The following is a 24,323-nucleotide window of genomic DNA, read 5'->3' as shown; positions in this document are numbered from 1 at the left end:
CAATCCTGCTTTCCCCCCATAACCTTTGATCCCATTCGCCCCAAGTGCTCTATCCAGCCACCTCTTGAACACATTCAATGTTTTTGGTATCAACTACTTCCTGTGGTAATGAATTCCACAGGCTCACCACTCTTTGGGTGAAGAAATGTCTCCTCACCTCCTTCCTAAATGGTCTACCCTGAATCCTCAGACTGTAACCCCGAGGGAGAATTTAGCATGGCCAACGCAGCTAACCAGCACGTCTTTCGGACAGGGGGGAGGAAACCGGAACATCCGGAAGAAACCCATGCAGACACAGGGAGAATGTGCAGACTCCACACAGGCAGTGAGTGACTCTATATGGGAATGGAACCCGGGTTCCTGGTGCTGTGAGGCAGCAGTGTTAACTACTGTCCCACCGTGCCGCCCTGAGTGGGCAGTCTCCTAATTTGGGGGACTTAGAAGTCTAACGTTCAAAAGGAATTGAAGTGCAAGTGTTACCCGCGGCTTTCATTGCACAGAAGCTGGTAAACCCACGCCTTCCGCAGCTAATTGTTTGATGCTGCTGTAAAATGTTTTACACGTCTTGTCATTTGGGTTAGAACCTCGCCACAGTGACTCCCGCCTCCAGCACCAACCACACAGCCAAGCACCCCACCGGCACCCACTGATCAGGTCCCTGCCTGCAGGATGGCAGTGCATGAGTGGGAATCGCGCCCCGCTGCTGGGCAGTGCCTCCAGCCCAGTAACAGGGAGGATCAGGGAAAGAGAGTAGAAAGGAATGGTGTATTGAAATGTGTGGATAATGAGCACCTGTGGGACTGATGCAAGGCAGTCTTCATGCACAGATAAAGGTCTATTAAAGGCTGGAGTCTGAGTCATCAGCTCAGGCCCCCTTAACCCTTCATGTAATTGAGAGATTTCTGAGCTAAAACCGTGAGACGTTAACCAAAGACTTCGACAGCAAGACAGCAAGGTTAACAACTTGACCCCCAACCACATGCCAGGTTTAATTAACTGGTGGATATATTGGTAAAGTTCACAAAACCATTTGTTGTGGGTCACAGGGATTGTAAGTGACCATTATATCTTGGTGGTCTCCCTCGATAAATACTCAGCTGCTTGTAGATTAATGGCTGCTCGCGGTCTCCCATCCCCCACATCATTGTCATATTGGAAGTCCAGCACCCGAGAGCTCTGCATCAGCCATGGCTCAGTCAGCAGTGTGCTGGCCCCAGCGTCAAAGCCACCTCGGCAGATAGGGTGGCACAGTGGCACAGTGGTTAGAACTGCTGCCTCACAGCGCCAGAGATCCGGGTTCAATTCCAGCCTCGGGTCACTGTATGTGTGGATTTTGCACATTCTCCCCGTGTCTGCGTGGGTTTCCTCCGGGTGCTCCAGTTTCCTCCCACACTCCAAATTTGTACGGATTAGGTTGATTGGCCGTGGAAAATTGGCCCTGCTCTCGGGGGGATTAGCAGGGTAAATATGTGGGGTTAGTGGTCAGTCTACATTTGATGGGCCAAATGATCTCCTTCTGTATGGTATGATGTTCCAGGGTGGTACTGAGAGAGTGCTGCACTGTCTGAGGTGCTTCCTTGTGGGTGAGATGTTAAACTAATATCCTGCCTGCCCATGCGGGTGGGTAATAAAGATCCCAGGGCATCATTTTGAAGAAGAGCTGGGGACTTCTCCCCGATGTCCAGACCAATTTGTGTCCTTGACCACACAGTGGATCTTGCTGTGCAGAAATTAACTGCTGTGTTTCCTACATGATAACTGTGACTACAGCACGGGGACAGTAAGAAGTCTCACAACACCAGGTTAAAGTCCAACAGGTTTATCTGGCATCATGAGCTTTCGGAGCATTGCCCCTTCATCAGGTGAGTCAACATTCTTACTGTGCCCATCTCAGTCTAACGTTGGCATCTCTACACCACAACATAAGGAAGCAGTGGTGCAGTGGTATTGTTACAAGACTAGCAATCCAGAGACCCAGGGCAATGTTTGGGGGAGCTGGGTTCAAATCCTGCCACAGCAGATAGTGGAATTTAAATTCAATCTTAAAAAAAACCCAAATTATAAAGTCCAATGATGCCCATTAGGGAAGGAAATCTGCTGTCCTTACCTGGTCTGGCCTACACGTGACTCCAGAGCAACCCACAGCAAATCTGGCTGACTCTGAAAGGTTTCCTTTTGGCCCAGAAAGCCAATCAGATGGCAATAAAATGCTGGCCTAAGATTAATTTAAAAATCCATCGTTGGCTGCCCAGTGGGGTTGAAAGATTCAATTGTTCCAATTCTTCTGTTGGGACCTTTCACGTCTGTTTATTGTGTCCATGGAGGCAACATTTCCATCTTCAGGAAGCGTAGAGGAGAACATGCCCCTGTCTACATCAATGGGGACGAAGTAGAAATGGTCGAGAGCTTCAAGTTCAGATCATCAACAACCTGTCTTGGTGATGCTATAGTTAAGAAAGCCCACCAACACCTCTACTTCCTCAGGACGCTAAGGAAATTCAGCATGTCTGCTACAACTCTTACTAATTTTTACAGATGCACCATAGAAAGCATTCTTTCTGGTTGTATCACAGCTTGGTATGGCTCCTGCTCTGCCCAAGAAAATACAAAGAGTTGCGAACGTAGCCCAGTTCATCACTCAAACCAGTTTCCATCCATTGACTCTGTCTACACTTCCTGCCGCCTCAGTAGAGCAGTCAGCATAACTAAGGACCCCACACACCCAAGACATTCTCTCTTCCACCTTCTTCTATCAGAAGAAAGTCTGAGGTCACATACCAACCAACTCAATAATAGCTTCTTCCCTCCTGCTATCAGACTTTTGAGTGAAGATAAGAAACATAAGAACATAAGAAATAGGAGCAGGAGTAGGCCATCTAGCCCTTCGAGCCTGCCCCGCCACTCAATAAGATCATGGCTGATCTGAAGTGGATCAGTTCCACTTTCCCGCTTTCTCCCCATAACCCTTAATTCCCCTGTCTATCAGAAACCTATCTACCCGTGACTTAAATATATTCAGTGAGGTAGCCTCCACCACTTCAACGGGCAGAGAATTCCAGAGATTCACCACCCTTTGAGTGAAGAAGTTCCTCCTCAACTCCGTTCTAAACTGCACCCCCCTTATCTTGGGGCTGTGCCCTCTAGTCCTGCTATCCTATCTAAGCGGGAAGAATCTCTCTACCTCTACCCTATCCATCCCTTTCATTATCTTATACGTCTCTATAAGATCCCCCCTCATCCTTCTAAACTCCAACGAGTACAGACCCAGTCTATTTAGTCTCTCTTCATAGTCCAACCCCCTCATCTCTGGTATCAGTGGAGTGGAGCATCCATATATTATGTTGATCTTTCTCTACACCCTAGCTGTCACTGTAACGCCACATTCTGCACCCTCTCCTTTCCTTCTATGAATGGTATGCTTTGTCTGAACAGTGCTCAAGAAATAATACTTTTCACTGTCTGCTAATACGTGTGACAATAATAAATCAAATCAAATCACCTGTGTTCCCACCAAAATGTTCTCGCTTGTGCCTCAGCCTGCATTTGGACTTGAAGCCTGTGCATGGGCTTAAAATAACAAGGTGGGGATCCTGTTGGATTCGAGGCCAGGGGCAGAGAATGATTGACAGGCAGACGGTTTAACAAGGAGGTGTCCTGTTCTTGCCTGACCTGCCCATCATAACCCCTCCTCCCCACACCCTCCCCGCCCCTTGCCGAGGCTTCCCGCTCAGCCCCGTTGCAGATTTACCGAGTCCTGTGGACTCTGACACTTAACAGTTGTTGGGAATTGGTTGCAGTACCAGTGGTGGCCACCATTCCCAGGGGCACTGCTGGGAGCCAGGTCAGACATGCCCCCGAGTCTGGGGTAGAAATTTCACTTCTAATCAACTAACTCTCCATGCATCTGCAATCCCCACCCTCATTTTAGAAGGCAGGGTGGGTAACCCCATGGAGTAGCTGCAGCTCAGGTGGAGGCTATTTGGCCCATCGACTCCCTGCTGGCCCAATCAGTGAAGAAACCCAGTCAGTCCTATCCCCCTGCTCCATCTACGTTGCTCTGTATGTTTACTTCCCTCAGTTGCCCATTCAAATTTCTCTTTGAAATCACTGCTTCCACCATCCTCATAGGCCAAGGTCATGACTAGTCGCTGTGTAAAAATGTTCTCCCTCCAGACGTCTTGCTAGCATTTGAACCCTTGACCTTTGTGAATAATTTGCCCGAATCAGGTTTAACATAATCTCGAAAATCTCAACTAGGCCACACAACAGCATCTTCTCGTTTTCAGGGAACATGTTCACCTTCATTAACCTCCGACAGAAACACACACTAAAGAATCCCGAAAGCAAGAGATGTCTTTGCAGCTCATCCCAGCAAATGTCACTCTCCTCTAAAACCCTAATCTGCAATCCTTTCTGTTCCGCTTCTCCTACACGGCGAGCCTGTCTAACATGGTTTCAGTTTCCACAGAATTGATTCCCAAGTTTAAATGTACTTACACAGCTATTTTTCTTACACGATTATAATCATTTTTTGTAAAGCATATACATAAATATTCAACAGGAGGAGGAGGTGAATAAATCTCACACATTGTGAAAGCATCTCATTAACTTTCAACTTCCATGCCCAGTGTGATCTCCAGTAGCATAACATGTATAATGCAATAAGCTCTTTAATAAGGGCAGGAAATGTCATCATTCTTACACTGCTATGATATGTCATCTCCTTGTCTAGCTATTAATATGGAGGGCTTAGAAATGGGGACTGTTAGAACTGCAGGTTTGTTAAAAGTGTACTGGTGGCGCTGGATATCAAAGCTTTGCAAAGGGCCCACAGTAGTGGAAACTGGGAAGCTAATGAGGGATTGCGCTGATCAGGAGGACGATGGTCGATAGGAACGGGGCAGAGAGAGGGAACGCACCAGGAGTAAGATGGAGATAAGGAACAGGTCTGATGGCATGGATAGACACAGGATAGATTGAAGACATGGGATAGGACCAGGGTAGAGGATATAGTATAGACACAGGGCAGATATTGAGATATGGGATAGACACGGGGCAGATACAGAGATATGGGATAGACAGAGGGCAGATGCAGAGATATAAAGAACAAAGAGCAAAAAGAACAACAATTCGGCCCTCCAACCCAGCACCGATCATGCTGACCAACTTACCTAAAACCCCCTACCCTCCTGGGGACCATATCCCTCTATTCCCATCTTATTCATGTACTTGTCAAGACGCCCCTTAAAAGTCGCTACTGTATCCGCTTCCATTACCTCCCCCGGCAAAGAGTTTCAGGCACCCACTACTCTCTGTGTAAAAAATCTGCCTCGTAGATCTCCTTTAAACATTGCCCCTCACATCTTAAACCTATGCCCCCTAGTAATTGACTCTTCCACCCTGGGAAAAAGCTTCTGACTATCCACTCTGTCCATGCCTCTCATAATCTTGTAGACATCTATCAGGATGCCCCTCAACCTCCATCGTTCCAGTGTGAACAAAACAAGTTTCCAACCTCTCCTCATAGCTAATACCCTCCATACCAGGCAACATCCTGATAAATCTTTTCTGTACCCTCTCCAGAGCTTCCACATCCTTCTGGTACTTTGGCAACCAAAATTGAACACTATATTCCAAGTGCGGCCTAACTAAGGTTCTATGAAGCTACAACATGACTTGTACAGCTGCTGCATGACCTCATGGCTCCGAAACTCAATCCTTCTACCAATAAAAGCTAATACAACATACGCTTCTTAACAACCCTATCAATCCGGGTGCCAACTTTCAGGGATTTATGCACATGGACACCGAGATCTCTCTGCTCATCCACACTATCAGGTAACTTACCATTAGCCCAGTACTCTTGTATTCCTGCCCACTCACTGATCATACTGCAGCATTTCTGCAAGATCTCTGCATATGGGACAGATACAGAGCAGGGAGAGGGATGTGGGATGGACACAGGGCAGAGGGGGGAATAGGTACAACAGACAAAGGGCAGGGAGAGGGATATGGAACAGATACAGAGCAGGGAGAGGGATATGGAACAGATACAGAGCAGGGAGAGGGATATGGAACAGATACAGAGCAGGGAGAGGGATATGGAACAGATACAGAGCAGGGGGAGGGATATGGAACAGATACAGAGCAGGGAGAGGGATATAGAACAGATACAGAGCAGGGAGAGGGATATGGAACAGATACAGAGCAGGGAGAGGGATATGGAACAGATACAGAGCAGGGAGAGGGATATGGAACAGATACAGAGCAGGGAGAGGGATATGGAACAGATACAGAGCAGGGAGAGGGATATGGAACAGATACAGAGCAGGGAGAGGGATATGGAACAGATACAGAGCAGGGAGAGAGATATGGAACAGATACAGAGCAGGGAGAGGGATATGGAACAGATACAGAGCAGGGGGAGAGATATGGAACAGATACAGAGCAGGGAGAGGGATATGGAACAGATACAGAGCAGGGAGAGGGATATGGGACAGATACAGAGCAGGGAGAGGGATATGGAACAGATACAGAGCAGGGAGAGGGATATGGAACAGATACAGAGCAGGGAGAGGGATATGGAACAGATACAGAGCAGGGAGAGGGATATGGAACAGATACAGAGCAGGGAGAGGGTTATGGGACAGATACAGAGCAGGGAGAGGGATATGGAACAGATACAGAGCAGGGAGAGGGATATGGGACAGATACAGGGCAGGGAGAGGGATATGGAATACGCACAGGACAGATGACAGACAGAGGGCAGAAAATGAAGATTATGTGACAGGCACAGGGGGGAGGCAGGATCAGATCAGGGGACAGTAGACCATAAGACATAGGAGCAGAACTAGGCCATTCAGCCCATTGAGTCTGTTCCGCCATTCATCCATGGCTGATATTTTTCTCATCCCCATTCTCCTGCCTTTTCCCCGTAATCCCTGATCCCCGTGTTAATCAAGAACCTTTCTATCTCTGCCTTAAAGACACTTAATGGCCTGGCCTCCACAGCCTTCTGCGGCAAAGAGTTCCACAGATTCACCACTCTCTGGCTGAAGATATTCCTTCTCATCTCTGTTTTAAGAAGGAACGGGATTGTTACTGAACACGGATAGCATTGTGAAGTACAGGGTAATTTTTTGGAATATGATCATGAAGGAGAGTATAAAGAATGAATTGTGCAAGATGAATGATCAACTCACATCCATCTGTCAACACGGTTGATTCAGTAACATCACCTCCACGATGTTGCCAATCTCTCCCAGCAAAGTCCTCTACAGTGGGAGGATTTAATCACCACAACCCATACAACAAAGAGACAGAGTCAACCATCAGGGAAAATGACTCCACTGGATGTTAACCTACAATTTCTGATGGAACCCCACTTGACACTCAACAGGACTGTCCAGAAACAGTCCGCTTTTAGTCTCCAAACCTCAATGTCAGTTAAATGAAAGAGATTGTCAGGAAGCATAGTGGAGAACATGCTCTTGGGTATATCAAAGGGGATGAAGTGGAAATGGTCAAGATCTTCAGGTATCCAGGCGTTCAGATCATCAGTAACCTGTCCTGGTCTCCCCATGCTGACACTACAGTTAAGAAAGCTCACCAACGCCTCTACTTTCTCAGGAGGCTATGAAAATTCAGCATGTCAGCTACAACTCTCACTAACTTTTACAGGTGTACTATAGAAAGCATTCTTTTTGGTTGTATCACAGCTTGGTATGGCTCCTGCTCTGTCCAAGACTCCAAGAAAGTACACAGGGTTATGAATGAAGTCCAGTCCATCATGTAAACCAATCTCAGATCCATTGACTCTGTCTACACTTGAAGGCATCGTGGAAAAGGACCCAGCATAATTCAGGATCCCACACACCCCAAAAATTTTCTCTTCCATCTTTTTCAGTCGGGAAAAAGATACAAAAGTCTGAGATCACGTACCAACTGATTGAAGAACAACTTCTTCCCTGTTGCCATCAGACCTTTGAATGGACCTATCTTGACTTAATTTGATCTTTCTCTGGGCCCTAGCTGTGACTGTAACACTACATTCTGCACTAGCTCATTTCCTTCTCTATCTGGTGGAGATGCTGGGGTGGGCACAGTAAGAAGTCTCACAACCCCAGGTCAAAGTCCAATAGGTGGGACCTATTGGACTTTAACCTGGTGTTGTAAGACTTCTTATTGTTCCTTCTCATTGTACGGTAATGCTTTTGCCTGTATAGTGAACAAGAAACATAACTTTTCACTGAATATACGTGTGATAATAATAAATCAAATCAAGTTAAATCAAAAAGCAGCCCTTGCATAGAACTAACCAAGGCTTTGGTTTAACAAACTCATTAATCCCACTTTCAGTGCTTATCATGGTTAAAGGGAGCAGCAGATTCTCGAAAATCAGCTCTTTGTTGAGAATTGTGTTTGTGATAAAACAGATTGGACTATCCTTCTTTATTGAGCGTTGATCAAAGTGACGACCCTGTCCATTCTGCCCGATTTCTCTGCAGACATCTCCATTCTGATATCACTCTTGCCATTCTGCTGAAAAATTATGGGCATCTCTAAGGTCCTATTTTCTTGATTGCTTCACATTGATTGGGAACCTCCTTATCAGATCACTGCGTGATACTGGCTATTCCAAATGAATGTCATTAAAATCTTATTAGCTCCCAATCACTTGTGATAATAGTGTCAAGCAAAGATCAGAATATCTTCTTTTTTTCTAATTAGTCTCTGCGATGCTCATGATTAGCGGCAGGGTCACAGAGGTCACTGGGAAATGAAATAGAGCTGCAGAAAATTCTCCCTGCAGTCGCAGTGATAAATGGCTCGCAGCCAGCACAGTGGTTAGAGCCGCTGCCTCACAGTGCCAGGGACCTGGGTTCGATTCCCGGCTCGGGTCACTGTCTTTGCGGAGTCTACATGTTCTCCCAGTTTGTGCGTGGGTTTCCTCCAGGTACTCTTGTTTCCACCCACCGTGCTGGTTGGCCATATTAAATTCTCCCTCAGTGTACCCGAACAGGCACCCCTCCCCACACACACATCTGTGCTGTAATAAATGATGTCATCCAGGGTCATGGTTACAGTTCCACACGAGGTAATATTCCTGAGGGTGCAGCTACATAAAAGAATGCACCTGCTAGAATCTTTTACTTGTAAAAGAGAAAATAGAGCAAGAGACCTAACAGAATCTTTAACATTAGAAAGGGATTTGATAAGACCACAAGATATAGGAGCAGAATTAGGCCATTCAGCCCATTGGGTCTGCTCTGCTATTCAATCATGGCTGATAGGTTTCTCATCCCCATTCTTCCACCTATTCACCATAATCACTGATTCCCTTACCAATCAAGAACCTATCTATCTCTGTCTTAAAGAAAATCAATGAACCGGCCTCCACAGTCTTCTGTGGCAATGAATTCCATGGATTCACCACCCTCTGGCTGAAGAAATTCCTCTTCATCTTGGTTCCAAAGGGTGGTCCCTTTACTCTGAGGTTGTGCCCTCAGATTCTAATCTCTCCCACGAGTGAAAACACCTTCCCCACATCCATTCTATCCCGGCCTTTCAGCAACCTGTAGGTTTCAAAGAGATCTCCCCTCATCCATTGAGTACAGACCCAGACTCCTCAAACGCTTCTCAAGGTAAAAATGAACATTTTCACTTGGGGGGAGACTGAGCCTGTGGAGGCCGGACACCAGGAAAAGCATCTTTATTCAGAAAGTCGTGAGAGCACGGAGCTCACGACCATAGAACATAAGAAACAGGAACAGAAGGAGGCCATTCAGCCTCTTGAGCCTGTTCCATCCCTCAATAAGATCGCAGTCAATCTGATCATGGCCTCAACTCCAGATCCCTACCTGCCCTCCGTAGCCCATGATGCCCGTGTGGATCAAACACCTGCTAACTCAGCCTTGAATATCACAGAAATGTTACAGGGCATAGGAGACCATTCGGCCTATCAATGACTCACTCTATTTCTTGCCAGGGTAGAGAATTCCAAAGATTAATTGCCCTTCAAGAGAAGGCATTCCTTCTCAGCTCCATCCGAAAGAGGAGAGCCTTTACCTTAGTAACTTTGTCCCCTGGTTTAAGACTCCCACACAAGGGGGAGCCTAGCGGGAATGGGTCAGGGCACTAGTGAAATTGGCTAATGAGTAAACAAGGGAGGAAGGACAAGAGGAATATATTGATGGGGAGGAGGTGTGTGGGGCAAAAAATACCAGGACAGAACTGCCGAGCTGAGTAGCCTGTTTCTTGAGGTATGATGAGTTAGATAAAGGCATAGAATCATAGAGGGAAACAGGCCCTTCAGCCCAACTTGTCCATGCCGCCCTTTTTTTAAAACCCCTAAGCTAATCCCATTGCCTGCATTTGGCCCATATCCCTCTACACCCAAGCACAGAGAGATTGTCCTCTCCAATTTCTACTGTGCCTTCCCCGGTGGATAATGCATGTGTGGGTGCTGGATAAAGACACAATTAGACTTGGATGTAATGTCCTCCTGCTGAGATAATGTGTCCACATTCATTGTATAATCTCACACGCAAAGAAACAAAAGGGCTATTATCCACACAGGCATTATTGCATGGTCAGGGCCTGCCAAAGAGCCTCAAGTTCAACACTATCATTTCGAAGTATGCTCACTGCTGTTACTCCCACACCAAAGATAATAAATGGAATTCATCAGAATTCCATCGATCTTTAGCCAAAAGATGAACCAATTCTGGAAATGATGGAAATCTGAACAACAGAGAAATGTTGGAAACACAGAATTACTGGTTCGTTATGGCACAGAAGAAGGCCATTTGGCCCATCATGCTGTCCAAATGAGCCTCATGACTAATTGTCATTCCCCTGCCCTTTCCCTGTACATTGTTCATCTTCAGCTATTTCATCAATGACCTTTCTTCCAACACAAGGTCAGAAGGTGTTATTTAAGGTACATTTTCTGCAGGCCCAGCACCTCACCTGTGTTCTGTACAATGGTGAAGTTTGTATTCGGTGCCATGCTGAAAGTCATCCTTGGCCCATTCGCGCTTTCGTCCTTGTCCACAGCCTTAATTGTCTGGATGAGCTGAAAGAAGGGAATGAGAGAGTTAAAATCTAATCAGTGCTGAGAAATCAGGATCAATGAACACTCACTCTTCCCATTCTGAAGACAGTTTATGTGTGACCTGTAACTTTGGCCTATGGATTATACGGTCACTATAGCAACACAATTGTAGAACATAGACATTCCATTCTAACTCTCAAAGGAGTGAGGTTAGAAACCATTGACTCTCCATTATCCTATTCTAAACGCTTCTACAAGTGTGTAAAGAATAAAAAGATTAGTGAAGATAAATATAAGTCCCTTACTGTCTGAATCAGGAGAATTTAGAATTGAGAACAAGGAAATGACAGAGCAATTAAATAAGAACTTTTATTTTATCTCCACGGAGGAAGACATTTCCCAAAAATGCTAGGGAACCAAGGGTCCTGTGAGGAGGCGGGGTTGAAGGAAATTAGTATTACCAAATTAATCGTGCTATGTAAATTAACCAGGCTGAAAGTCAATAAATCCCCCAGAGTCTACATCCCAATAGACTGAAGGAGGTGACCAGGGAAATATGGGAGCACTGGATGTCATCGTCCAACATTCTGTAGATTTTGGAGTGGTCTTAGATTGGAAGATAACAAATAGAATCCCACTATTTAAAAAGGAGAGAGGGGTAAGACAGGAGGTACAGACCATTTACCCTAACATCAGTCATAAGGAGAAGCTAGAGACATAACTGGACACTTAGAAAACATCAACAGGATTAGACAAAGTCAACATGGATTTATGAAAAGGAAATCATGTTTGACAAACATACTGGGGTTTATAGTAGAATTTTAAAACTTCATTTATGGGATGTGGGTGCCGCTGGTGAGAACATAGAACATAGAACCCTACATTGCAGAAACAGGCCCTTCAGCCCATCGAGCCTGCACTGACCACAATCCTACCCAGGCCCTATCCCCATATCCCTACACATTTACCCACCATTCCCTCTAACCTACACATCCCAAGACACTAAAGAGCAATTTTAGCATGGCCAATCAACCTAACCCGCACAGGGAGGAAACCGGAGCACCCGGAGGAAACCCATGCAGACACGAGGAGAATGTGCAAACTCCACACAGACAGTGACCCGAGCCGGGAATCAAACCCAGGTCCCTGGAGCTGTGAAGCAGCAGTGCTAACCACGGTGCTACCATGCTGCATTTATTGCCTAGTTGCCCTTCAGAAGGTGATGGTGAGCTGCCTCCTTGAACTAGTGCAGTCCATGAGTTGTAGCTACACCCACAGTGCTCCAGGATTTTGACCAAGAGATAAAGGTGGAACAGTGGATACAGTTTATTCGGATTTTCAGAGTGATTTTGACAAAGTCTGAAGTAAGAGGTCAGTGTGAAAATTAAAGCACATGGGATTGGTGGGGGTGTTATACTGACATGGATTGAGAACAGATTAGCAGACAGGAAACAGAGAGTAGGAATAAATGGGTCTTTTTGAAGGTGGCGGGCAGTGACTAGTGGGGTCCCATTGGGATCAGTGCTTGGGCCCCAGCTGCTCACAATAGACATCAATGATTTGGATGAGGGAATCAAATATAATTTGACTGTTTTCTGATGACACAAAACTTGGTGGGAACCTGTGTGGTGAGCAGGGTGTTAAGAGGCTTCAAGATGATTGAGACAATTTGAGTGAGTGGGAAAACACATGGCAGATTCAGTCGAATGTGAATAAGGGTGAAGTTACCCATTTCAGTAAGAAAAACCGAATGGCAGAGCATTATTTAACTGGTGACAAATTGGGAAGTGTAAAGGGACTTGAGTGTCTAAGTATATCAGCCACTGAAAACAAGCAGTTAGCAAGGGAAATGATATGTTGGCCTTCATTGCAAGAGGACTTAAGTACTGGAGCAAGGATGTCTTACTGCAGGGCATTGATGAGACCACACCTGGAGTAGAGAGAAGAGATTGGGTCAACCAGGCAGAAATTCATTGGAATTCAGAAGAATGAGAGGGAACCTCATTGGAACAGATAAACCTCAGACAGGGCTGGGCAGACAGGATGTCGGAATGATGTCTCCCCTGTCTGGACAGTCTAGAAAAAGAAATCACAGTCGCAGGATAAGGGTCGGTCATTTAAGACTGAGATGAGGAGAAACCTCTTCTCTCAGAGGGTAGTGAAGCTGTGGAATTCTTTTCCATGGAAAGGCTGTGGAGACCAAGTCATTAAATATATTTAAGAAAAAAATAAGATTTCTAGATTACAAAGGTGTCAAGAGGTATGTAGAGAGTGCTGGAGAATGGCGTTGAGATAGGAGATCAGCTATGATCATACTGAATGGTGGCCTGAAGGGACAAATGACTGACTCCTGCTCCTATTTTTTATGAAAACTTTCCAAATATTTTGAACTGCTCAATAATCCTGCGAAACCTAAACAGAACAAGCTGTCCCGGTCCCCCCATGCCGACGCTATAGTTAAGAAAGCCCACCAACACCCCTACTTTCTCAGAAGACTAAGGAAATTTGACATGTCATCTACAACTCCCACCAACTTTTACAGATGCACCATAGAAAGCATTCTTTCTGGTTGTATCACAGCTTGGTATGCTTCCTGTTCTGCCCAAGACTGCAAGAAACTACACAAGGATGTGAATTAAGCCCAATCCAACATGCAAACCAACCTCCCATCCATTGACTCTGTCCACACTTCCCGCTGCCTCAGGAAAGCAGCCAGGATAATTAAGGGCTCCACGTATACTCTTGGACATTCTTTTTTCCATCTTCTTCCATTGGGAAAAAGATACAGAAGTCTGAGGAAATGTGCCAACCAACTCAAGAACAGCTTCTTCCCTGCTGCTGTCAGACTTTTGAATGGACCTACCTCGCACTAAGTTGATCTTTCTCTACACCCTAGCTATGACTGTAACACTACATTTGGCACTCTCTCCTTTCCTTCTCTATGAATGGTATGCTTTGTCTGTATAGCACGCAAGAACCAATACTTTTCACTTTATACTAATACACGTGACAATAATAAATCAAATCAAATTATTTGAGGTTGTCCAATGATTCTCACCTTTCCTGCGTTTGCATTTTCACACATATCTACTTCGTACGGTTCTGCAAATTCTGGTGCATTGTCATTGATATCCAGGATCTTGATGGCTACTTGAGCACGTGAAGTGTGAATTTGATTATCTGTGAAGAAGAATAGATTTAATAATGTGAAAACAGTGCACTCAGACAGAAAAGTCAACTTCAAGCCAAGCTTAATCAGCAGAGCTAAACCTGGAGTGGGACTTGAATCCACACCACTCATAGTTCACTCAGCAGGATGCTTCCCATTGATGGCACAGACAACAATGCTAATAGAAGTTTTTTAAAGTTTAATTATTAGTGTCACAAGTAGGCGTCCATTAACACTGCAGTGAAGTTACTGTGAAAATCCCCTAGTCGCCACACTCTGGCACCTGGGAGAAGTTAGCATGGCTAATGCACCTAACCAGCACATCTTTTGGACTGTGGAAGGCAACCGGAGCACCCGGAGGAAACCCACGCAGACATGAGGAGAACATGCAAACTGCACACAGACTGTGGCCCAAGAATCAAACCCAGGTCCGTGGCACTGCGAGGCAGCAGTGCTAACCACTGAGCCGCCCAGGATCAGGATGAACAGGATGATAGATGATTGGTGCAAGAAGTGGCTCAGGGAGATTTCCGATATCCTGCCAGGTTACAACGGTTCCCTGGCATGAACAGTATCAAAGAGACAGAAGGAGATTCATGCTGAACTCAAAACAACTCTGTTTCTCTTTCTACAGATGCTGCCAAACCTGCTGAACTTTTCCGCAACTTTCTGTTTTTAATCTCAAGAGTTCAGCGTCCATGGTATTTTGCTTTTATCAGTGGGGCAAGAGTTGGAGGATGAAGCTTCAGTCTACCACAGCTTTCATCAGTACTCCACAATTAAGCTTCAAGCTTCTAAACAGCAGTTTGTCATATGCACAGTAACTCATTACTCTGGACTCAACTTCCCCCAACTATTAGCTTCAGAGAGCTGTGCCAACCATGACAGGTGCAGCAACTGAAAAATAGGTTGAATTGAATCAAATTTTATTTAAAATTGCATGAGGAGTTGAAAGCTCAACAAGAACAGCAGTTGGATGTAAAATATTGCATTCAGCTCTTCTGGGAAGTGACTTCAACTTGCCAAAGCTACCCTGAAATCAATGCCATCTCAATTAAGTGCTTGCACTGTGCTGATATAGATCTATTGGGCACAGTGCAGTCATGTTCTACAGTGCAGAAGGAGGCCATTCAGTCTGCACTGACCACAATCCCACCCAGGCCCTATCCCCGTAATCCCATGCATTTACCCTAGCTAGTCCCCCTGACACTCTTGGGGCAATTTAGTGCCCCGAGATAGAACATAGAACACAGAACACTACAGCACAAGCAGGCCCTTCGGCCCACAAGTTGCGCCAATCACATCTATACCTACCAAGCCATAGAACTATCTGTAACTCCCAATGCCATTAGATCCCATATACTCATCCAGAAGTCTTTTAAAAGACCCCAGCGAGTTTGCCTCTACCATCACCGACGGCAGCCGATTCCACTCACTCACCACCCTCTGAGTGAAAAACTTTCCCCTAACATCTCCTCTGTACCTGCTCCCCAGCACCTTAAACCTGTGTCCTCTCGTAGCGACCATTTCAGCCCTGGGGAATAGCTTCCGAGAATCCACCCTATCTATACCTCTCAACATTTTATAAACCTCTATCAGGTCGCCTCTCAACCTTCGTCTCTCCGGGTTCAATGGTGCGCAGGTTCAATGGATTAGTCATGATAAATGCAAAGGTGTGCGGGGAAAGGGATGGAGGAGTGGGCCCGGTAAGATGCTCTTTCAGAATTATTTTTATTGATTTATAGGATATGGGCAATGCTGCCTGGCCAGCATTTAGAACCACAGAATCTTACAGTGCAGGAGGAGGCCATCAAGTCTGCACCAACCACAGTCCCACCCAGGCCGTAACCCAATAACCCAATGCATTTACCCTAGTTACTCCTCCCTGGCAGTATGTCAGTTACTCCACCCTGACAGTAGTTTAGCATGGCAAATCCACCTATCTTTGGACTATGGGAGGAAACTGGAGCACCCGCAGGAAACCCACGCAAACACGGAGAGAACATGCAGACTCCACACAGACAGTGACCCAAGCCGGGAACTGAACCTGCCTCCCTGGCGCTGTGAGGCAGCAGTGCTAACCACTGTGCCACCGTGCCGCCCCTTCTGTCACACCGGAGTGCTCCGTTCCCAAACAGACTGGTAACAAACAATTTACTTTATCCACTAGCTGGGCAGCTACACCAGGCTGGTATTCTGCCTGCGCTCCGGGCGAACTTCTGCTCTCCAACACATGACCCTATTGTAGCAGCATTATCACATGGGCACCCAGTCCACATCTTCTCCGGTTAAATTGGGGCAACCAGTGGTATTGAGATGTAGTGGTATGCGTGCACAGTAACGGTGTATGAACCCTTATATAAAGCTTAAAGTTTATTCATTCGTGTCACAAGTAGGCTTACATTAACGCTGCAATGAAGTTACTATGAGAATCCCATAGTTGCTACACTCTGGTGCCTGTTTGGATACACTGAGGGAGAATTTAGCATGGTCAATGTACCCTTACCAGTGTGGCTTGCGACACACAGATAACTATAACATACAGGATAACAATGCATAACTATTTACATTGGATAAGACACAGATTAGATTGTAGCAGCTGGTGCATAGTGCATCTTGTCTCCTTTCCCCCGCCCCCCCACCTTTCTTTATTGTATCATAGAATGCTATAGTGCAGAAGAAGACCCTTCAGCCCATCAAGTCTGCACCAAACGCAATCCCACTCAGGCCCTATCCCCCTAACACCATTTACCCTAACTAGTCCCCCTGATACTAAGGGGCAATTTAGCATGGCCAATCCACCTAACCAGCACGTCTTAGGAGGGAACCGGAGCGCCTGGAGGAAACCCGTGCAGACATGAGGAGGGCGTGCAGACTCCGCACAGACAGTGACCCAATCCGGGAATTGAACCCGGGTCCCTGGCGCTGTGGGGCAGCAGTGCAAATCGCTGTGCCACCCGTGCTGCCCTGTACAGACGAGATTCAAAGGCCAGGTATAGACTCGGTGGTGACACAGCCCTGGAAGCTGGTGTTTGGTTTGATCGCACACCCGGAGCGTGTGCTTATGCTGGTTGGCTGTGCTGCGGTTTTTCTGAGGTTGGCCATTGCCTTGCATTTGCCTGGTGGGAATGTTATCGGCCCAGGGTTGACTATTGTCCAGATCTTGTTGCATTTGAACATGGACTGCTCCAGAGATCTTTCCTGGGATCATTCATCCCTCAACCAACATCACTCAACACAGAATACCCTGTCATTATCAGGTTAATGTTTGCGGCAGTTAGCAAGGTGCTTTTCCCTGCAATACAGCAGTGAGAGTGCTGCAAGAATGTTTGAAAGGCTGCAAAGTGCTGTTGGATAACTTGGGTTGTTTCTTTATCGCTAATGGAACAATGAAACGAAATCACCAGATGCTGTCTATCATTCAATCACTTCAATTTTCAATTTATGAAAAAGATTCAAGCCTCAACCTGCGTTGATCTTTAGTCAGTTTCAGTTGACATATCAGTTGGGGTGCTGTAACTCACCTCAGCCACTGCAGGAGAGGTTAAAATTGGCCAGCACTCCAAACAGAATTAACAATCCTGGCTTCGAGATTCCAGGAATTGAAAATCAATTTCTCGGGCATTGCTGCAGGCAAAACACTCGAGATCATTGAAAGAATTTTCTGTTTTCATCTTCCTTTCAGCGCTTCCACCTAGTTGCTGTACAAATGCTGGGAAATTGGTGCAAAGAGGGACATCTTGCTGAAACTTCGCATCTCGCACTCATCAGGACACACTCAAGAATACCAAATTTCAAATAATCGCAACAAATTACAGGAGACAGGAGAAAAGGTTGTTGATTGGTTGGCGTACTTTCCACATGGTAACACCTCAGCCAATCAAAAAGGGGGCTTGCAAACCCCGCACGCAAAATATGCACCAGGGAAATGTGAGACTGTTATCGATAAATTTTACAGCAAAAAATACAACAGCAAAACAATTAACGGGTCTTCTCCTGAGTGGCAGTCAGTGACTAGTAGGGTGCTGCAGGGTTCAGTGCCTGGACCTCCGCAGTTCATGATATATTTAATTGACCTGGATGAGGGAACCAAATGTAACATTTCCAAGCTTGCTGACGATGCAGGACTGGGCGGAGTTGTGAGTTGTGTGGGGGATATAAGGAGGCTTCGAAGTGATTTAGACAAGTTGGACAATTGGGCAGACACATGACGGATGCAGCATAACGCAGTTAAATGTGAAGTTATACACATTAGTGTGAAAAACAGAAAGGGAGGGTATTATTTAAATGGTGATTTTATTGGGACGTGTGGATGTACAGAAGGTTTGGAGTGTTCTTGTACAGTGGTTAATGAGAGAGGAGAGGCAGGTGCAGCAAGCAATCAGGAAGGCAAATGGCATGTTGACCTTCATTGCAAGAGGATTTGAGTTCTGAAGTAGGGATGTCTTACTGCAGTTATACAGGTGAGACCACGCTTGGAGTATTGCAGCAGCTTTGGTTCCCCCAGCTAAGAAAGGATACATTAGCTATAAAGGAGTGTAGTTGAGGTCCATTAGGCTGATAGTGGGGTTGATAGGACTGTCCTATGAACAGAGATTTCTTCAACTGGGCCCATATTGATTGGAATTTAGAAGGGTGAGAGGAAACCTGACTGAAATGTATAAAATTCTAACAGGTGTGGACAGACTAGATGCAGGAGAGGATAGTTTCCCTGGTTGGGGAATCGAGAGCCAGGGGGTACAGTCTCAGGATACGGAATGGATCATTTAGGACTGAGATGAGGGAAGCTTGCTTCGCTTGAAGGCTAAGGAACCTATGAAATTCTCTACCACAGAAGGCTGTGGAGACCAATTCACTGAATGTATTCAAGAAAGAGAAAGATTTCTTTCAGATTTTAATGGCCTCAAAGGGAATGGGGAGGAAGCTGGAATATGTTCTTGAGGGGATTCAGCCATGATTACATTGAATGGCATAGCAGGCTCAATGGACCGAATGGCCTATGCTTTCTCCTAGTTGGCTGAAATCCTCTGTCCTGCTCCGGCTAGGATTTTTCAATGCCGCTGAATGTGAACGGAGTTTTGGCTGGAACTCCAGATTTTCCGTTCTTGGTTGTAACGGGTCCCACCATTGACCAGACTGGAGAATCCTGCCCAATGTTTCTATATTTCCATGGCTACACTTCATTGTAATGCCTACCACATTTCACACGTCACACACAATCTACTGCACATTTCTCTGGCAATCTTTAAAAGCATAAATAAAACTTCAGTAAGAGTAAATCTCAGGGCCGTAATATCGGGAATTTCTTAATTCACCATTCCACACCGAAGGAGAAGGCGATGGCCCAGTGGTATTATTGCTAGACTATTAATCCAGAAACTCAACTAATGTTCTGGGGACCAGGCTCGAATCCCTCCACGGCAGTTGGTGGCATTTGAATTCAATTAGAAAAAAATTGTAATTAAGAATCTAATGATGACCATGAAACGATTGTGGGAAAAACCCGTCTGGTTCACTAAAGTCCTCTAGGGAAGGAAATCTGCCGCCCTTACCTGGTCTGGCCTTCATGTGACTCCAGAGCCACAGCAATGTGTTGACTCTCAACTGCCCTCGGGCAACTAGGGATGGGCAATAAATGCTGGCCAGCCAGTGACACCCTTGTCCCACGAATGAATAAAAGAAACAGGCTGAAAACAATTGACTTTAAATGAAGTTTCCAACATCATAAAGAGGACATCCACATTTTATCATCAGAATAATTTACATTTCTTTTTAATTTATATGTTAATGGTGTATCACTGACTGGGCCTGCATTTGTTGCCCATCCCTGATTGCTCTTGAACTGAATGCCTCACTTGGCCATTTCAGAGGGCAGTTGAGAGTCAACCACAGGGGAACAGTTGATATGTTGCATTTGGACTTCCAGAAGACATTCAACAAAGTATCTCACAAAAGGTCGAGTTATATGATGAGAGCCCATGCTGTTGGGGTGGTATATTGACATGGATAGAGTGTTGGCTAATGGGCAGGAAACAGCAAGTGGGGATAAGGGGTTCTTTTTCAGGTTCTTGACCTGTAACCACTGGGGTTCCACAAGGATCAGTGCAGGGACCGCAACTATTAACAATATTTCTTAGTGACTTGGAGGAAGGAAGCAAATGTACTGTAGCCAAATTTGCAAATAACACAAAAACTGGCGGAGAGGCAAGTTGTGAGAGGGATGCAGACACCTTACAAAGAGATATGGGGAGGGATTTTCCAGCCACGCTCACCCCTAAACCGGAAAATCCCACCTGAGGTCAACAGGCATTGTTCCTTTCCCCCAATCCATGATGATTCCCCTGGCAGGCGGGACAGGAAAACTCCCCCTCGTTGAGAAGTTAAGTGGACAAAAAGTTGACAAAGGAGTATAACATGGAAAAATGTGAAGTTGTTCATTTCAGAAGGGAGAACAGAAGAACAGAATATTATTTAAATGAAGAAAGCTGCAGCACAAAGATGACTTGGGGTTACTTGTGCACAAAACACAGACCCCAGGTACAGCAGGTAATCAGGAAGGCGAATGGAATGTTGGCCCTTATTTCAAGGGGGTTGGAGCATAAGAGTAGAGAAGAATTGCTGTAACTGTACAAGGCCTCAGTGTGACCATGTCTGGAACACTGAGAACAGGTTTAGTCCCTTTACTTAAGGAAAGATATTATTTCATTGGAGGCAGTTCAGAGAAGGTTCATGAGGATGCTCCCCGGTGTGGAGGGATTGTCTTATGAGGAAAGGTTACACAAGTTGGGACTCTATTCGCTGGAGTTTAGAAGAATGAGATGTGATCTCATTGAAACATTTAGAATTCTTAAGGAACTTGACAGGGTAAATGCTGAGAGAATGTTTCCCCTCATGGAAGAGTCTAGCACCAGAAGGCACAGTCTCAGAATAAAGGGGCACCAATTTAAGATAGGGATGAGGGGAAATTTCCTCTCTCAGATGGTTGAGAGTCTTTGGAACTCCTTGCCACAGAGAGCTGTGGGAGTAGAGTCTTTGGGCATAATTTTCCCAATTATGGAATCGTAGTGGGCAGGACACAGGCCAGGCAAAGGTTTGTTGACCACGGGCAGGATTTTCCGACTTTGGGATGAGCATGGCCAGAAAATTCCATCCCTGCTGTGTATTTAAAGCTGCAATACTTAAATTTTCGATCAATAAGGGAATCAAGGGTTACGGGAAAAGTGCAGGAAAGAATTTTGGACCAGCCACGATCCTATTGAACGGCAGAGCAGGTTCAAGGGGCTGAACGGCCTACTCCTGCTCCTTGTTCTAATGGTCTACGGTCACCGTTAGCGATACTAGCTTTACATTCCAGGGTTATTAATTGAATTTAAATTCCACCAACTGCCGGGATGTGATTTAAATGCATGTCCCGAGGGCATTGGCCTGGGCCTCTTGATACTAACCCAATGACATCATCACTGAGCCACCATCTCTCATATGGGATAATGTGATAAAAAAAAGCGCAGACTATGATTTATTTCTAAATTTACACTTGGGAGAAAGGTGTTTAATTGGCTAAGATGTTCTTTGAAGATATCCTGGGATCATAAACGGTGCTACTTAAATGCAAATACATGTGAGTGTACAAGCATATGAATTATGAGCAGGAGTGGGACCCTTGAGATGTTCCGCCAGTCAATGAAGTCAAGGTTGGTCTGATCGTGGCCTCAATTCTACTTTCTTTGCCTCTTTCGCTATTGCCTTTGACTCCCTTGTCAATCCAGTGCCTGTGTAACTTGGTCAATTTGTCTGTCTTCTCGTCACACTTGGAGAATCTGTAGACCATTCACTGGACACCTCATGGGAGTCACCGCACACCAGATGTTGCACACCAGATGTTAGATTCCAGCTCCAAGTAATCTCTTCCAGGATTTGTCTTCCGTGAAGCATTTTTTTTATCATTTGAGACGACATGAGGCAAAACATTGAATATTTCTGAAAGTATGCCTTTAATAAATTTTACACATATTTTAGTGTGGGAAAGTTAGCTTCTCACAGCAGGATTCAAAATGTTCTTTCATTTCCTTTTCTGGACTGTATTCACGGTCCTCTGGGAGAAAGGGATAGGTTCATTATCCAATAACCAAGATGGTCAGTCCTTCAGTATGTGAACGTTCCAGGAACAACAATGCAGGTCATTGCTCTGCCTGAGGTCCAATTACTGAAGAACATACGAACATAAGAAATAGGAGCAGGAGTAGGCCATCTGGCCCTTCGAGCCTGCCCCGTCATTCAAGAAGATCATGGCTGACCTGAAGTGGATCAGTTCCACTTTCCCGCTTTCTCCCCAGTACCCTTAATTCCCCTGTCTATCAGAAACCTATCTACCCGTGACTTAAATATATTCAGTGAGGTAGCCTCCACCACTTCAATGGGCAGAGAATTCCAGAGACTCACCACCCTTTGAGTGAAGAAGTTCCTCCTCAACTCTGACCTAAACTGCTCCCCACCCCCCCCCTTTATCTTGACGCTGTGCCCTCTAGTTCTGCTATCCTTTCTAAGTGGGAAGAATCTCTCTACCTCTACCCTAACCATCCCCTTCATTATCTTATACGTCTCTTCAAGATCCCCCCTCAGCCTTCTAAACTCCAACGGGTACAGACCCAGTCTATTCAATCTCTCCTCACAGGCTAACCCCCTCATCTCTGGTATCAGCCTAGGGTATCAGAAGGCTTGTCTATTTTCACTGCTAAAGGTAGAATGATTTTTCAAGAGGTTAAATGGGGTGGTGGAGCCCATGATGCATTATGTTAGTGCATGGGACGATGATAGGAGATTGCGGGCGGCATGGTGGCACAGTGGTTCACACCGCTGCCTCAGAAAGCCAGGTACCCGGGTTCAATTCCTAGCCCCACTGTCTATGTGGAGTTTACATGTTCTCCCCATGTCTGCATGGGTTTCCTCTGGGTGCTCTGGTTTCCTCCCACAGTTCAAAGGTGTGCAGGTAGGTTTATAGGCCATGATAAATTGCCCCTTAGTGTCAGGGGAATGGGCTAGGGTAGCATGGGGTAATGGGGATAGGGCCTGGGTGGGATTGTGGTCAGTGCAGACTCAATGGGCCTAACAGCCCCTCTCTGTACTGTCGGTAATATGATTAACTGGGTGTTTTGGAGCTCATAACTGGTGGATTGTACATTGACTGCGTGCAGGAGGAGATTTAATGTGGGTTGAAGTCTGTACAAGGGTAGGTTTCACATGATGAGTGGATAAAAACCGTGATGGAACATCGCATGTCCACGGTGGGCCAGTGTGCATGTGCTTTGTGGAAACAAAGACTGGAATCTTACCACCATTCCTGCCGAGGGGATTTTCTTATTCCACTACAGTGAATGGAAATTTGACCGGCCATCAAATTCTCTGAGCGCGCTGCAACGGGAGCATGCCAGAACTGCAGGTAAAATCGTGCCCAAACATAGAATTGTGTTGGAAAATCCCTCTTCTACTGAAGGAAGTTATTTGCTCTATCAAGTCAACACTAATTCTTTGGCAGAGCATCTGACCCGAAACCTATCCCTGTAAGCCCACTAATCCATGAAACCTTTTTTCTTCATTCATTCATGGGACATAGGCGACACTGACTGGCCAGCATTTATTGCCCAGTCCTAGTTGCCTGCGGGTAGTTGAGAGCCAACGACCACTATGCTGTGGCCAGCCCAGTAAAGGATGGCAGATTTCCTTCACTAAAGGGCATGAATAACCAGATGGGTTTTTCCAACAATTGACAATGGTTTCACAGTCTTAATTCCAAATCTTTTTATTGAGTTCTAACTTCACCATCAGCTGTGGCGAGATTCAAACCCAGATCCCCAGAACATTAGCTGAGTTTCTGGATTATTAGTCTAGCGATAATACCATGAGGCTATCACCTCCTCTTACATGTTTGGACGCTAAGCGGCAATTTATCATGGCCATTTCGCCTAACCCGCACATCTCTGGACTGTGGAAGGAAACCAGAGCACCCGGAGGAAACCCACACAGACACTGACTGAAGCCGGGAATTGGTCTCTGGTGCTGTGAGGCAATAGTGCTGACAATCGCCTAAAGCTGGCAAGACTT

General features: G+C 45.8%; 1 protein-coding gene across 3 annotated transcripts in view; it reads right to left on the bottom strand.

Annotated features, from left to right (window-relative positions):
• The window catches only part of cdh11 (cadherin 11, type 2, OB-cadherin (osteoblast)), a 205,692-nt gene that overhangs the window by 5,369 nt on the left and 176,000 nt on the right, over nt 1–24,323 (bottom strand). For all 3 annotated transcript variants that reach the window (XM_080186691.1, XM_080186693.1, XM_080186692.1), the window contains exons 9-10: nt 14,115–14,236; nt 10,972–11,077 (exon numbers count right to left, since the gene is read on the bottom strand). In XM_080186691.1, the coding sequence (XP_080042817.1) occupies nt 10,972–11,077; nt 14,115–14,236 (228 nt within the window). The remainder of the gene's footprint in view (nt 1–10,971; nt 11,078–14,114; nt 14,237–24,323) is intronic.

Source organism: Carcharhinus amblyrhynchos, chromosome 4 (genome assembly GCF_965287045.1).
Source record: "Carcharhinus amblyrhynchos chromosome 4, sCarAmb.v2.hapA, whole genome shotgun sequence".
Lineage (NCBI taxonomy): Eukaryota > Metazoa > Chordata > Chondrichthyes > Carcharhiniformes > Carcharhinidae > Carcharhinus > Carcharhinus amblyrhynchos.
Note: the sequence above shows the minus strand (reverse complement) of the source record. Positions and strands in the feature narration are given on the sequence as shown.